The sequence below is a fragment of the Pongo pygmaeus genome, chromosome 10 (assembly GCF_028885625.2).
Source record: "Pongo pygmaeus isolate AG05252 chromosome 10, NHGRI_mPonPyg2-v2.0_pri, whole genome shotgun sequence".
Classification (NCBI taxonomy): Eukaryota; Metazoa; Chordata; class Mammalia; order Primates; family Hominidae; genus Pongo; species Pongo pygmaeus.
This window is the reverse complement of record NC_072383.2, coordinates 30459059-30475995: the sequence shown is the minus strand read 5'-3', so window position 1 is coordinate 30475995 and position 16937 is coordinate 30459059. Positions and strand designations below refer to the sequence as shown.

The following is a 16937-nucleotide window of genomic DNA, read 5'->3' as shown; positions in this document are numbered from 1 at the left end:
AAATTGATTTAATTAGACTAAGTCTGAAAGTCTGAAAATAAAATTGATTTATTGGAAACTTTTCATCAGTCCTTATTTTGGGGGATATTCAATTTAGTGAAATTTAGTATTTCAGTAAAGGTTAATTCACTACATAAAACAATGCGATTTTTTTCCTTTGAAGCACAGTTTAGTATTGTGATCAAGATTTCCCTGACTCTCCCAGCGGTCTGAATTTGGGTAAATCACTTCACTACCGCTTGATTCAAATTCCGTATTTATAAAACAGGTAAATACTGGTATTACCGTCTAAGAGTGTTGTGAGGATACGCAGATTTTTTTAAAAAGCAGTTGAAGCCTTTAAACAGTAATTATAAGCATTTGTCATAATTATGCCTTTGTTAGACTTCTAGGTCAATAAATCAGAAAATTTAAATCTCAATGTTTGATTATAAAATCTGGTAACAGATGGGTGAAAAGGAACCTGGAATGGGTTTACTCTCCAGGAGTTCACATTTAACTTTTCTTTCCGAAGTCCCCTCTATTAACTCCTGTTCTTGAAATGGTAGGAAAAGATGAGGTATTAATCTTCTTTCTTAACAAATATTTGAAGGCATAGTTGGTGTTGGCGAAGGGAGATGAGGAAGACATATGTGCTTTCTTATGATATTAAAACCTGGAAGACAATAAAAACGCGGATCAAATAATAAAAAGCGTTACCTATGGCGGAAAAAGAAGTTCAAATATTCTTGTCAGGGAAAAATGACACAAAAACTGAAAGATGGAACAAAACAATTGCACGGGTGATATGCATTAGGGTTGTTAGGGATAATTTCTGCGCCCAAGGCTCTTATTAGTAATCAAATACGGTGTGAGGAGCTGAGATTCGTTCTGCAGTCTCAAAGTGTTAGTCGGAAAGTAACTCCTCCCTTCCCATAGAAACAGAACCCGACTGACGGCGCGATTACACCTAAAACAAGTTGCAACCTCATTTCCGTGTAGGCACGCCTCTTTTATCTTAACCACGCCTCTTCATTCTCTAAGCACTTCGTAAGCAAAGGGAATATCGCGAGATCTCTACATTGTCTCTCTTCTGACGTTTTCAGCTGTGATAGTCGCTTTTGTTCTCGCGATATTTCCGGGTACGCGGGAGCCCCGGCGACCCGGGCTTCTGTGAAACATGGCGGTAGGCTGGGACCATAACACAAGGTAAAATACTGAAACCCCCCTGGGTGCTGTTCCCTCGGTTGTTCCAGGGCTGCTTAGGGCGTAAATGCAATTGAGGGAACTGGGAGCCTGTCATGGGCTTGGCTTCCTGTCTTCATTGATCTCTGGAGAGCGGGTCAGACGGAGAAGCCGCTCCACCTCCCCCGGGGGCGTTACTGGCAGGACCCTAGGCAACGATGCTACTGGGAGCTTCCCTTTGCCAGGTCCGGGTGCTTGTGTGCTATCTTGCAACTCAAAGGAGTTCAGATGCTTCCTCGATCGCACCTGATTCTGACCCTTTGCTTCTCACGGTGCCCGGTTCCCAGGTGGTTTCTCCAGTCCTCAGGCGAGTAGGATCCCAATCGGTCGAGTCCCAGTCCTCCCGGATGTCAGACTCCCTACCCCCATTCAGACAAATACCACATTCGTGGCAGCACGTTGCCCTCTGTCTCTTTTTTAAGAGCCTTGGCCTTGCCCGGAAGGAGTTTCGCACAGTGCTTCGGAAAATGAGAAGGGGGCAGGGGAGGGCGAGATGCTGAGAGACAGATTCGACTGTCACTACTTTTCCTCGGCGCAGGAAACCCTCCGAAGGCAACGTGTCAACTCGTGGTGGAGAATAGCCTTGGTTATCTGTAGTATATAGAGTTGACAGGTCGTTGTTTGAGAAAACACGTTTAAATAACTTTTATATTTTAGTGCCCCCGAGACTTAAAGACAAAGTGACATAATAGCTGTTAAAATTTTGCCAGACTGGTTTTCAGAAGCAATGAAAGTTACAGTTAAAAACAGGATTTATTCATTTGAAGTTGTAATTCAGTATTTCAGTTAATTGCCTAGCCTGATACATTGGACTCTAGTGTACAGCAATTATAAAGAATGAGCCTGGCTTGTTCGCTGAAAAAAGACTTATGGTTATTTACCTAATTTGTTTGTTGATATCTTTAAGTTGTTGTAATTATGCCAGTTCTAGTGGAAAACATGAGGAAAAAAATTCTGATTTTTTTGGGAGGGTGGGGGTTGGCGGTGCAGGGATGGATAGAGAGAGGAGGATTTTTTTTTTTTTTTAAATGATAGTGAACTTTAGTATACAGTTGCGTGTTATAATGGCTTCCTGGTACAAATCATAAAAATATGTCAGGTTTGAAAGATCTCTCAAAGGAAATCAGGCCTAGTCTGGAACAACAAGAGTTAGGGAAACAACAACAACCCACACATTTCCTTTCTTTGGGGATTGAAGATTTAAGTGAAAGAAATGGCTATTTTTTTTTTCTTTACCAGAAGTTACTTTTAGGCAGTCAGTGCCTGCTAAAAATCCTATTTAATAGTTTCCCAATATTTATTATAGTTCTGCCTCTTAATGTCATAGTGGTCAAATTATTTAACCTCTCTGTGCCTTAGTTCCTTCATCGGCCAAATGAAATAATGATACCTAACTCATAGGAAGGTTGTGAGGATTGAATGTGTTGAAACATACAAAGCATTTAGAACAATACCTGGCACACAGTAAACACTCAATGCATGTTAGCTCTTGTTATTTTTTATTTTCATTTTCTAACATCCGTAGTTACAAATGTTGCCTTGTTACTTAGTCAAAATGTAGACTGAAGAAGATACTGTTTAAAATAATATCTTTCTGAACCCCATATAGATTAAACACTCTGATTGGTGTGGTTAATGTGTCCTTAAACTCTCATCTTCCAGTTGCTTGTTTTCTTAAATTATTATCCTCTTTTAATGACTAAAGCATAAGTTCTTCCTTTCTATTGCTCTATATAGTCACGTTGTAGTGTGGCTCAGATCTACCCTCTGAGTGCCTTGTTAACCCCCATACTCTTTGCTTTACAATACATTCCTTCTATTGTAAATATATTTCATGTGTCCCTGACCTTTTCCTTAATACTTTTTAACTTTAATTTTCTATACTTTTATTGAGAGCTACTATAGTCTAGTTGTTCTTTGAGGAGGATTATACTTGTCCTTGCTTCACATAGCTACTAGGCACTTTTGAGATTATTCTGTTATCACTCTATAGTCTCTCTTAACTTTTAGTCTATCAGTTTATGCCATCCTAACTTTAGGAGATTATCAACTAACCTCACATACTGTCCCACTTTCCTCAAAGACTTTAACAACTAAATCTCAAATATCCTACAAATCTTTGCTTTTTTTCAGAGAATTAGAAATAGATATTACAGGCCTCATTTTTATCTTGATTAACACTGTGAGGTAGCCATTATGTCCTGCTGCCCATCTTTTAAAATAAAATTATAGAGAGAGGATTCTGAGAAGTTGAGGATCTTTCCACACTTGTCGCACAACTAGTAAGTGCCTAGGTAATCAGCGTTTTCTGATTATAAACTCACATTTATATTGTCTTCCTTGGCTTCCAAGTAAACCTTTCTGTCACTTAGAATGTCATTAGGTTTATTTGAATTATGTTGGGGTAAACAAACATAATATTTAACTCTGTTGTAAAGGGCCAAATTTTAAGGTAAAAATAAGTACAATTCAGGGGGTTGAGGGGTTGCTATCTAGTATTTGTAAAGTAAAGCTAAGCTATCTTATAAAATGTTTTTTATTGTAAAGTATTCTAATGCAATATAATCAAGTAATTTAAAATTACAGATAGGTTGTAGTTTTACCTTTTATTTCTGATATTCAGCGATGGCCTGAATTATATCGCCTGTATTAGTTTCCTGGGGCTGCTGTAACAACTTACCATAAACTGGGAGGCTTAAAACACAGGAAATTTATTCTCTCACAGTTCTGGAGGCTAGAAGTCTGAAATCAAGGTGTCAGCAAGACTTGAAGACTCTAGGAAAGAATCCTTCTTTGACTCTTCCTGGCTTCTGGGCAATCCTTGCTATGCCTGGGTTTGTAGACACATCACTGTAGTCTCTGCCTTTGTCTTCACATGGCATTTTCCCTTGTTTCTGTGTGTCTTCAAACGGCCTTCTTAAAAGGACACCAGTCATCAGATTTTGGAGCACCCTGATCCAGTATGATCTCATCTTAATTAGTTATATCTGAAAGACCCAAATATTTCCAAATAAGGCCCATTCATAGATACCAGAGGTTGAGACTTCAACATATCTTGTTCAACATATCAACTTGTGAGTTGACACAGTTCATACTGCAACTTGGCCATACGTATTAACCAATTTTTCTCATATTGCCAAATATATATTAAAAATAGAAGTTAACTCAAAACTTGGGTAGCAGGAAATAACTTTTGTCTTCATTTTTCTTTGGAGAAGTAATTAAACTTAATTGAGCGGACTATAAAAGGTTCATGAATTCTGTATTTTAATTTTGGTAAAGCATCTAATAGTCTCATTATATTCAGATGGATACAATGATGAAATATAGGCTGTGTGACTTTACTTACAGTGAGTGTTGATAATGTCTGTGTTCCAACCTGAAAGGGAGTCTCTTATGTCTTAGGAAGTTTTTCAAAATACAGTCACCCCTCCATATCTGTGGATTCTGCATCTGTGGACTCAACCAGTTGCAGATTGAAAATATTCAAGAAGGAAAAATTGCATGCCTACTGAACAAGTATTGTGTCTGTATTGAATATTTACAGACTTCTTTCTTTTCATTATTTCCTAAACAGTACAACTATTTACATAGCATTTACATTATATTAGGTTTTATAAGTAGTCTAAAGATTATTTAAAGTATACAATAGGATGTGCATAGGTTATATGCAAAAACACCATTTTATGTCAGGGACTTGAGCATCTGAGAATTTTGATATCCAAGGGAGGTCCTGGAACCAATACCCCATGGATACTGAGGGACAACTGTCTTGTCTTAGCTCCAGCTGTTATCAGTGACTTTCTGGAGTTTATTTGTGTTTGTTTTGTTTTTTAATATTCAAGACAGTTTAAGGAGAGACATCAAAGAAAACAGACATAGTACTGGAGATTGTCAAGGCATGAATAGCAGCACCAACCAGTGGGCAAAGGAATCTTGTGTAACGGCTTCTAACTAGATTTTGTGGACCAATACAAAAAAATGTATATCTATTTGAGAGGGGCGGGTGGTGTGGACAGGGAAAAGGGCTGGGTATAAAAACTGACCTAGAATTACATTTTTTAATTTTGCTGAATAAAGACATCCAAAAACAAAACAACCTGTGTTATATCTGTTTTTATCATTTCCTAAAGGAAAGGCTGTTTTGACACAAAATGGAAGAAAATAATCTCAGAATAAAGGACACATTTTAAAATGGAATAAATTTAGCTTTAAAAGTTCTTTTCTACATTGTCCATGACTAGAAAATTTTGTCACAGAACAGCAGTGACTTCTGGCAAGCGTTGATGATCTGAGGTATTTCCAAACGCATTTTTGAAAATGGCTTACCACACTGAGTAGAGAGGCAAATAGAGTGGGAATGGGAGCAATGAAATTGGGTATCTGGTAGGATTTAAAGGATTCGAGAACACCAGTGAAAATGGAGAGCAGATTTATCTTAGGAAAGAGCTTGAAGGGTAGTTCCTACTCGGGGAGGTAAATGTGTTTTGGATTTTAGAGGTGGAACAGTTTTAAGGGTTGACCTTGCTCATGGGTGGCTTTCCATAGAATTAAGATGGAGGTCACAGGAGTAGAAGCGCTGTTAAGCTTACATGGTAAAAAGGTTTTATTGTGAATGAATGCTATAGGATGAATGCCATCAGAGCATGAATTCCAAAGGATGATAATGGAGTGGGGGAGAAGCATATTGAATGATCTGGGTGCTGAAGTCATTAAGCAAATTATGAATATATTCAGACGTTAGTGGAATATAGCAACAAGTACGGAAGTGAGAGTCAGTGTGTACTGTGGTTTGGAGCATAGTTTCAAGTTCTACCACCTGCTGTGTAGCCTGGGAAAATTATTTGACAGTTCTGTGCCTCATTTCCTCCCCAAAAGTGGGATTAAAAATAGTACCTGCTTCATAGAGTCATTTACAAGATTAAATGAATTAATGCCTAAAGAGCTTCAAATAATACATAGCACAAAACATGAGAGATGGTTGAGAAATATGGTAAAACATGATACTTCTGTAACCTGTGAGTCTCAGAAATGACTAAGGATTGGAATGGAACTGCTGCCAATAGAAAGTCAGGTTTTATAAAGAGAGCAGATAGAGCAATTTCTTTTAGAAAAGGTAGAAGTTATTGGATACCTTGTTTATGCCAGACAGTGACTTTTACAGTAGGTTGGCAAGTATGCAAAATGGAATGAATTTCTTGGAGGTAGGTTAGTGCTGAGCTTTCAGGAATGGGACTGGTGGAGTAGCTGAGGGGCAAGGTGCTCCATTCTAGAGTGATATCCCCTGGAAAACAGGGATGGAGGAAGCTAGAGATGGGTAGGGAACTACATGATATAGTCCAGCTAGACTTTCAAGGGAGGAGTGTTGAATAGGTTGTATGTATTATTAGGAGATTTGTAAAACTAACTGCTTGCCGTATCTTTATGCTTGTATATAAATTAAAAGAGCATTTAGAAAGCTCATTATACAAATATAACATTATATAAACTTTTAGAAATATAATTCACTGTTTTATTCATTTGTTTAACAGTGCTATACTGACTATGTGATGGCCACTGTTCTAGGTCCTGGGACAGTAGACAACAGGAAAATCCTTCTTGTGGATCTTATTTTTATGTATTTACTTACCTAAGTATGACATACTGCTGTGATTTGAAAGATGTGCTACTGTGGTGTTTCTGGGAAAATTTCCTTCCTTCCTTTTCTCAATAAATATTGAATACCTGTTTGCTAGGCATTGGAGATACAAAGATCAAGTTAGACATGGTTCCTGCTCTAACAATCCAGTGGAGGAAACAGAAAAAGAAGCAATTAGAAATAGTGTGATAAAGGTACAACGTTCTAGAAGCAGATAGACTTTGAAGGCCATGGAAAGTTTTTTTGTTCCCCCTGCTCGCTCAAGGTAGAGATGAGTAGACTGGGCCTTGAAGAGTAAGTAGGAGTTAGTCAAATGTAGACGTGGGGTAGGGGGAAGAAAAAATATTTCTGGCAGAGAGAATAGCATATTTAAGGAATTGAAAGTGATTTAATATGGTTGGAACGTAGACTGTGAGTGATTGGGTTTGAAGAGAGGTTAGCAGGACCTGGTTTTTGAAGGGCTTTGTAAAACATGTTAGGATAGAATCCAAGCTCTTAAGTGTAGTGGGAAGGGAAGTTTTACAAAGATTTGAAGAGAAATATCAGATTTATGTATTAAAAAGATAATTTATCATTATAGTATATAGAGAGAATTGGAAGGTTGAAGATTAGAGGTTGTTGAAGCAATGTAGTGATAGATTGTGGCAGTTGGTACTAGAAACATACTTGGACATAAGGAATTTCTCAGTGGGCCTGAAGAAGAGAAGACAGGCAGATTTAAGAGAAATTTAGAAATAGCTGAAGTCTAAGGATATGAACCATGTTTCTGGCTTGTGTAGTTGGGCTTATGGTGTTATCATTAAGATAGGAGATACAGGAGGAACAATTTTTAGAGGGTGAAGTATTCATTTTTGGACTTGTTGAGTCTGAATTGTGTTTGGAATGTCCAAATGAAAAGGTAACAGAAGGCAAGGGGTTATACATATCTGCAGAGAGATCTGGGCAGAGAATCAAGATTTGGGATAAATCAACATGAAGATTGAAATGGAAGGAGTGGGCAATCATTTGGGGAAGGTGTGGAGGTTAAGGGGGGGACCTAGGGCAGAATCTTGAGAGAAAGATGAATTTGCACAGTAAGCCATAGAGGGTCTTCCAGGTAGAATGAAAACTGGGGATGTGATATCACTTAAGTCAAGGTAAGAGAATGTTTCAAGAAGAAAAAGAAGTGATAAGCAGTGTATTTTCTCAGAGGTGCAGTTAGATAAGAACTGAGGAGTGTCTGTCAGTTAGTACTAAGGAAGTTAATTACCTTGCTCAGAGCAAATTTAGTTAAGAGGTGAGAGTTGGGTGAGGAAGTAGTCACAGTAGATGAACGGGGACAACTCATTCTTTTAAGTTGGCTGTAGGTGTGCTGCCAGAGATGTATTGTTGGAGTTGGACTTGAGTTTAAGGGAGAGTTCTGTTTTAAAGAGAAGAGACATACAGATATTTAATATTTTACCCAAATCAGAAAGAGTGGAAATTGAAAGATTGAAAAAGGGTCAGTTTTTGTGCAGTTACTACTAAAAAGGTACAGAAAATAAATTTGATTATCAGAGCTAAACAAGCTTAGCGGGCATGGCATATACATAACAAACATTCAGAAGCTTAATTTATCGATGGAAATACCAGTTTTATAACTGACATGGGGGTCAGAAAACTGTCATCTGTTTTGTCTATGACATCTGTTTTTTTCTTTAGAATACTAAGTGCATGAGAAAAAAATTGTAATTTGAAGGCTGCTTTGTGAGTGTGGAACCAGCAAGGGAAGTTTAGTTGGATGGTTTTAATGGCAGAGGAAATCAACATATTAATGCTTTCAGCTCTACTGTAGAGTAGTAGCTCCCTGCTGGTCTGATAAGTAGTGTTCCTGGTCAGAGCTTCTTTCTTTTAGACAGTATTCATGTTTACTGCCAGTTTTTTATTCTCTGGCCCTTCTTTTTCTTTATGAATGTTCTTTCTTTTGCCTATTGTTTTTATATTAATCCTACCCATTAGATTTCAGACCCAAAGTCTGTCTGCTCTCTTCCAGAGACATTATTTCTCTTATAGTGACTTCTGCAACTGTACAATTTATTCTGTGTTGATTTTATTAATAAGCCTTGATTACTGGGAATTCTTTATAATATTACCTATAGTATTATTTATAAATCAGTCATAAAAATTATGTAAATATCTAAGAATTCAGTTATTTGATTGGCTTTATAACATTTTTAGATGTAGATGACATACTGATAAAAAGGGAATAGCAAGCAGCCAATTTTTAAATAATGTTTTGATTATAAAAATAGATAACATGTGAAATCTGAAGTTATATGTAAAGGCAATTAAAATTCATGATCTACTTTTAACATTTTTGTGTATAGATGTTCAGTTTTGTTTCTTATATATCTTTTCCTGTCTCCCATAAAATTAGGACCCATGTGACCTTCTAGTCTTTTCTTATTGTATCAGTATAATGACTATTTTCTTATGTCATTATTTTTTTTTTTTTAAATAAAAGAATTTCAGGCCAGGTGTGGTAGCTCACACCTATAATCCCAGCACTTTTTTTCAGAGGCCGAGGTGGGTGGAAGGCTTCAGCCGAGGAGTTTGAGGCCCAGCCTGGGCAACAAGGTGAAACTCTGTCTCTACAAAAAATACAAAAATTAGCTGGGGATGGAGGTGCATGCCTATAGTCCTAGCTATTTGGGAGGCTGAGGTGAGGAGGATTGCTTGAGCCAGGGAGGCTGAGATTGTGGTGAGCTGAGATCACGCCGCTGCACTCCAACCTGGGTGACAGAGCAAGATCCTGTCTCAAAAAAAAAAAAAAGGTTTTCAATGGCTACATAAAAATGCTTCACCTTAATTTGTACGTTGGATACCATGGGTTTGTTTCTTTCTTCAATATTTAAAAATAACACTGTGAGAAATATCCTCATAATCAAATTTTGGTTAAAACCGCAGGTTATTGTCATAGGATACATTCCTCAATGGGCATTTACTTAGAAGAAGAGTGGTAAATTTCTTCTTCTTCTTCTTCTTCTTTTTCTTCTTCTCCCTTCTCCCGCTTTTTCCCGCCTTTTCCTGCCTTCTCCCGCCTTCTTTTTTCTTCTTCCATTATTATTATTATTATTATTATTATTATTTGAGATGGAGTCTCACTCTGTAACCCAGACTGCAGTGCAGTGGCATGATCTTGGCTTACTGCAACCTCCACCTTCCAGGTTCAAGCGATTCTCCTGCCTCAGCCTCCTAGGCAGCTGGGACTACAGGCACGTGCCACCACACCTGGCTAATTTTTTGTATTTTTAGTAGAGACGGGGTTTTGCCATGTTGGCCAGACTGGTCTCTCAAACTCCTGACCTCAGGTGATCTACCCGCCTCGGCCTCCCAAAGTGCTGGGATTACAGGCGTGAGTGACCACGCCCTGCCTATATTCTTGTTAGTAATGTATGAGCAGGCCATTTTACTTCACTGTCATTCATTATTAGAAGTGTATTATTTTTATATAGTTTTCAATTTAATAGAAAACGTTATCTTAATTTTTATATTTAGACATTATTCATGTGATTGAATTACTTTTCACTTTTTTCTTGCTATTTAATGTGTTTCTGTACTTAAATTGCCTTCCATTAGTAGTTTTTGTCAGGGCATGAATAGGGAAAGGACTAGTGTGGATAAATACTATGCTTTTTATTTTTAAGGGGGGATGAGAATGTTAAGTTGTTTTAAGGACATTTGTCAGTTATCTTAAATTTAAAGAAACCTTTTTATCTCTTTAAAGGATTCATTTATTCATTAATTTATTTTTTCCTTAGCATGACTATATGAAGGAAGAGGAAGGTTTTCCTGAAGATGAGGCGACTGAATCGGAAAAAAACTTTAAGTTTGGTAAAAGAGTTGGATGCCTTTCCGAAGGTTCCTGAGAGCTATGTAGAGACTTCAGCCAGTGGAGGTACAGGTGAGTATCAGTTAACATTAAAAGTTCTGTAGTAAGTACAACTTCTGCGTGATCCAGTCAACAACATATAGAAATGTAGCCATGAGGAAGAATTTATCAATGAATTCTGCAGTAACTTCGTAACTTGTCTGTCTTCATGCCACTCTGTTGGCTCTCATTAATATTCTCTACAGCCTCCAACTCAGTGCCATCTGTGCCTTTGGCAGTGTTTATTAAAACATTAATACATTAAACCAATGTTACTGCTTTGCTGCCCTTTCCTAAATATGTGACCTTGAGGAAGTTATTCAAATCTGTCTGTCTTAGTTTCTTCCATGAAATAGGGATCATACTAGTATTTACCTCCTAGGGGTTATGATACTGTTAATATTTTCATAAAATGCTTAGACCCAGTGCCTGGTACAGATAAAAGTATCTGTTAAGTAAAATAAATAATGAAATATATAAGAAAAATGTGTGACTATAACAATATTCAGTATAATTTCTTTCCCCATGAAGAGCTAGTAAAATAATGTATTTCACTTAAGGTTGACATTTTATTTGGTAAAATGGGTAATAAGTTGCTTACTATTTCTGATCCACTTGTGATTAAGTTTTGTTAATGAAAATAGTGCAAGTTCTTGCAAAATCTATTTTAAGTATTTTGCCTTAGTATATAATAGATTTTCTTTTTGTCAGATCTTTTACTCAGTTCTGTGAATGAGGTGATATATTTAGGAGATTGCAAAGTAGAAGAGAGTTTTGTTAGCTATTTAGAGATGTTATTGAGTTTCTGGTACACAGATTATTGTGGTTTCTCAGGATCTAAGAAATTAGGCTCCTTTTTGTTTGTTTTAAATTGGGCTTATAGCCCAATTTATATACATTTATATACAAATTATATTTATAGACATGGATGCATTTTTAATAATGAAGCAACTGTTTTCAAATTTGTACTATAAGGCATGCTTACTTTCATCATTTATCCTATCTGTGACACTGCTTTATATAAGGAATACAAATTTTGTCAACTCTACTTAGAGATGCCCTTAAAATTGGAGAAATAAAATGCTTTCTTAGTAATGCAAATGTTTATGTTCATATTTGTATGTATTAAACCTTAACTTTTGAGCTGTATTAGAAAAAATGCATAATAAACATTTTGAATAAAAACCTTCTATAGTATGCATTCAAATGGAAGTTACATTATTAGGCTTTTTCTTTTGAAAATTTAATCTCACTTAAATTAGTTTCCTGTTCTTTGCTTTTTTTAATTGTTTTAATTCTGTTTTTCTTTTGTTGTTGGATTTCCCAGTTTCTCTAATAGCATTTACAACTATGGCTTTATTAACCATAATGGAATTCTCAGTATATCAAGATACATGGATGAAGTATGAATACGAAGTAGACAAGGATTTTTCTAGGTAATCATTTTTTTTCTTCTTGGAATACCTTTAGATTCAAATTGTTTTAAAAAGAGCATACCTTTTAAAAAAGAAAAAGTCTAACCTTCTAGATTTGGTTTGGTTTAGTTCTGAAGAAATAGTCCTGAAAAATTCTCATTAATTGCATGCATTAAGTGAAACCTTTTAGAATCATTTAAATAGTGGTTGAATTCTAAAACTGAGGTTCTTTGATTTAGCATGCTTTGTTTCAAAAAGTTAGGGGAATATTTTTCCTTAGATATGTATATTGTGGAAATGTTTAATATTTGAAACTGGTTGAAATACCTCACTGATATCTGTGTGAGCTGGAAAATAAATTGTCTAAGGATACATTGTATACCCTTATGACTTGATGTCTATAAATTATACCTAAGCTAAATGTTTATGTAAATAAGATTACTTTTAAACTTTTGAAAATATAGTACCTTAATTATACACTTTACATCTATTCGTTTGTATTGTTTGGATTTCTTCAATGGAATGAAGATAATAGGTTTATAATATTAAGATTGCACCAAATAGGAAGACACATTTAGTTTTCAATTACAATCCAGGTTTGCCATTTACATAATTTTAGGGAAGTTACTAAATCTGTACCTGTATATGCTTCAGTTTCCTTTTTTGTAAAGTACAGACAGCAATTATAGTATCTTCCTCAAGAGGTTTATGAGAATTAAATTAGTCAACATTTGTAAATTGCTGTGTAACCTTGGGCAGGTCACACCACTGACTTCTTTTGGACTTCAGTTTCTTCATCTCTAATGTATTATTCAGGATAGTATTGGTTTTCAAAGAATTTGTTGTTGTTTTCAGCACCAATGCAATACTTCATTTTTTTCCAAATGAAGTCTTATGTATTACATAGTTCGCCACATAAGCATGGTGAGGATATGCAGAAGTTTGTCTACTTGGCCTACTCCTGGTTCCTATGTCCTGAGCCTAAACTCCTGGGTTATTTGGAGCACAGTTTGAACTCTAGATGACTTTAAGACTTCATGAAGGTCTAAAAATCTGTAATTCCTATTTTAAATCAGATGAAAATTATTACACAGAAAAAGTTATCATAGAAAGCACAGGACTGAATTTGATCATAGCCAGTCTATTATTCACAATGCTTCATTCTGGTATTCAAAAATTGCTTTGATCTAATCATTTGAAAATGAAAGGCCATGAAAAAATTTAAGCATCAGGTGATTTACTTTTGGTAGTTTGGTTGCATTTATCCTGAGTTACATAGACCTAGTTTCCAGTATGCCACTTTAATGGTGATGTGATCTTAAGCCAGGTATTTACACTACCCTGAACACCAGTGGTTTACTTGAAAATCTGTGAAGCCATCCATTTATAGCTCCATGATATAGAATAAAGAAGATAATATTTGTAGAACGTCTAGCATCATGCTTAATATATGGTGTTTGATAAACAGAGAAGAAAGACAATTCCTAATTCTTGATTTTGAGAGTTTTACATTCCTAAAAGAGCATTCTATCAAAAGTTTATGTAAATAGAGGTTAAGAGGTTAAGACTTTTTTCTGAGTTGCTTAGAGTTATTGATTATAGAGTTGCCATTATTAAAGGATACTGTGTTCAAAACCTGTGAAGTCAGAAAGGCTTTTGGAATAAGGGCAAAATAGAACTTGTAATTTAAAGAGCCTTTGTTTTGGCCGTGAGAAATGCAATTCAAGTTCTACTCGACATAATTTATTCTGCTTGAAATCCAAGTTTTTAATAGATCAGTTGATTTATATTTCTCATGTTTTGCTAATTAATTGGTAGGTACTAATGTTTAATATTTTGTCTTTCAGCAAATTGAGAATTAATATAGATATTACTGTTGCCATGAAGTGTCAATGTAAGTACACCTTCAACTTGCTGAATCCACATGTACATTATGGTTCAAACAATTGCCAATCAAAAATAAAAATCACTGGTTGTACTTAACTTTATTTTTCCTTTATAATATTTTAAAGTTTTACTGTGGTATTATTTAATAATGCAAATTGTTTTACTCCTCAGCTTATATTCTTCAAGTTTCTTTTCCATAAAGAGAAGAGATAAAACTTTCACATTAGTATAATTAAAAGAAAGTTGGAGGAAATGTTTGTGAATCAGCATTCTAGTTTTTGTACATCCTTTCTGTCTTTTTTTGTTTGGAGTACTAGCTTTTATACCCATGTTTCACAAGCATATCCTTGTGTCCCTGTTTCAGTTTACCACCCTTTATGTTTACTCTTGCGTAAAAAAAATTAAAAAAATAACAGATCCAGTTATTTTAAGTTAATGGTGATAGGTTACCCTTTTCTTTTTTCTTCACTGGACTCACTTGGTTATACTAGTAGAAGTGGAAAAATGCTAATATGCCAGATAGTGAATGTTTGAATCAATACTGTTTTCAAAAATAAGGATGCTTTTGCATGAAAAATATTTTATGAGTTACTGCTTAAAAATTACAGACCAAGAACTCAGAGAAAATTTTTACGTTTTTAAAAGTATGAAATAATTTTACCCAATTAATTAGAGGTTATTTTCTGTGAGATTCCATCTCAGAATGACCTTGAATCTCTGTCTTTTCAATATATTTTTCCTTACGTTAGTGGTTTTAAGAGATTAAAAAAATACTTTATTTTTAAACTTGTAGTTAGTGGTAATTCCGAATATATGATATTCTGCCTTATTTTGAATGTTTAAATACTGTTAAATTTTAGCCTTTTCCGAATAAAATTTCCTATTTCTTGATTTGTAGCGTTGCTTTAAGATTTCTTTTAATCTCTAAAAATATTTCTTGGAATTAATATTTTGTTCAGCAGCCACTTAGTACTTGTGATTAGGTTCTTGCCGATATTTGCAAAGCTCTTCAATTCAGTGACGCTTATCCTTTTTAAATGAGATCTTGAATTATCTTTTTTTTTTTTTTACTGGGTAAGAAGTAGAAAAAACATTATTACATTTTGGAATAATCTCCACCAAAGCTATATAAGGCTACTGTTTTAGCTTTTGGACAAATATATCGGAAGTACATAGTTGGTGAGGTTTTTTTTTTTTTTGCTTGGTGAGTTTTCTGTTAGTTGGCTTAATTTGTTTATATTGGGGATGGTTTGCCTCCAAGCATAGAATGTAAAACTTCTAATTCTTTTTTATATGCAGATGTTGGAGCGGATGTATTGGATTTAGCAGAAACAATGGTTGCATCTGCAGATGGTCTAGTTTATGAACCAGTAAGTTTGATTCACATGGTTTTTTGAAATACACGGGTTGAGGAATTGTACCCTTGAAGACAGTTTTGATGGTTGCTTTTAGTTTTGTCTGAAATAGTTTTTAGTATAATTCTTTTATTTCAAAAGTAATCCATATTCTTTGTAATAAATTTAGGGGGAAAAACAGAAAAGTTATGTTATATACCAAAATCTTGAGGTGACCATTATTAACATTTTGGATGTATTTTGGATGTGTCTAAAGTCTGTTTTATAACCTTTTTTTATATTTTTGTTACTACTTTCCAGTAGTTTCCTTTTCACTTTTCACTTTTCTTCTAGTTATTATAGTGATGAGTTTTTTTCTTTTTCTCTAGTAATTTGGAAACTTTTATGTCCTGTTTGTATTCTACTATTACCAAATTTAAGTATTTAAAATATTTGAACTGTATTTCTCTTACAATCAAGAATAAAGCAGTATCTTTCTAAGAGGAGAAATGTCATGGGCATTACTACTTCCTTCCTCCTTTACGCCTCTATTTCCCTCAGTGTGTGAAATGCTGACATTTTCTTATTATCTTCAGAGCACAAGTTGAATATAACTTCGTAGATTTATCAGAAAATATAGTCACATTTCAGTGGCAGATACAGTGATAACAAGTCATGATCAGAACTAGCCCTAAAGAAGCTTTTGAGAATAAGCATTAGGCCCTCAGCAGCTAAAAGTTGCTCTGTTGGCATGGTGGTACTTAAATTTACACATGCGTTCTTGAGTTCCTTTTCTTAATCATTGACAGTTGTGAACCTTTCTTTTAGCAAATTTGCAAAATGAGTGAAGGTGAAGGAGGGGGAGTAGAAGTGACTGAATGTATGGGGTTAAAGGAAAGAAAATGAAGTCCTTGGCCAGTTTTGATTATTGAATTAATTTTAGTTTACAGCTACAAACTTGATATGTGCCTTTTGACATATACATTTTAAATAGAAATTTCTACAGAAACAGTAACTTTGTTATTGCCACTCTGACTCTACTTTCTGACCCGTTTTCCCACTCAAAAAAATTGATTTTGAAGTAATTTTTTATGAGCTTAGTTACCTTACAGATTCATATATGACAGCATATTACACTATTATCTGCTCATTTTGATCTAAGTGATTATTAGATACTTTAATATTTGTATTACATTTTATACTATCTTAAGAATACTTATTTAACTTTAACTTTTTTTTTTTTTAATTTTCTGCCATTCTTACCTTATTTTTGTTTATCATTTTGAAGAGGGACTGTTTTTTCAACTTTTAGTTTAGATTCATGGAGTACATGTGAAGGTTTGTTACCTGAGTATATTGTGTAATGCTGAGGTTTTCAGGTTATGATTGATCCCATCACCCAGGTACTGGGCATAATAACCAGTAGTTTTTCAACCCTTTTCCTTCTCCCTCCCTCCCCTCTCTAATAGTCCCCACTTTCTGTTGTTGCCATTTTTATGTCTATGAGTACCCAGCGTTTAGCTCCCACTTATAAATGAGAACATATGGTG

The 16937-nt window shown here is 35.0% G+C and overlaps 1 protein-coding gene across 1 annotated transcript in view; it reads left to right on the top strand.

Annotated features, from left to right (window-relative positions):
- Positions 1-1058: 1058 nt before the first annotated feature.
- ERGIC2 (ERGIC and golgi 2) overlaps positions 1059-16937 on the top strand; it is a 42045-nt gene continuing 26166 nt past the window's right edge. The window contains exons 1-5 of the mRNA XM_054442371.2: positions 1059-1188; positions 10642-10784; positions 12079-12187; positions 14014-14060; positions 15353-15423. Of these exons, the coding sequence (XP_054298346.1) occupies positions 10679-10784; positions 12079-12187; positions 14014-14060; positions 15353-15423 (333 nt within the window). The 5' untranslated portion in view covers positions 1059-1188; positions 10642-10678. The remainder of the gene's footprint in view (positions 1189-10641; positions 10785-12078; positions 12188-14013; positions 14061-15352; positions 15424-16937) is intronic.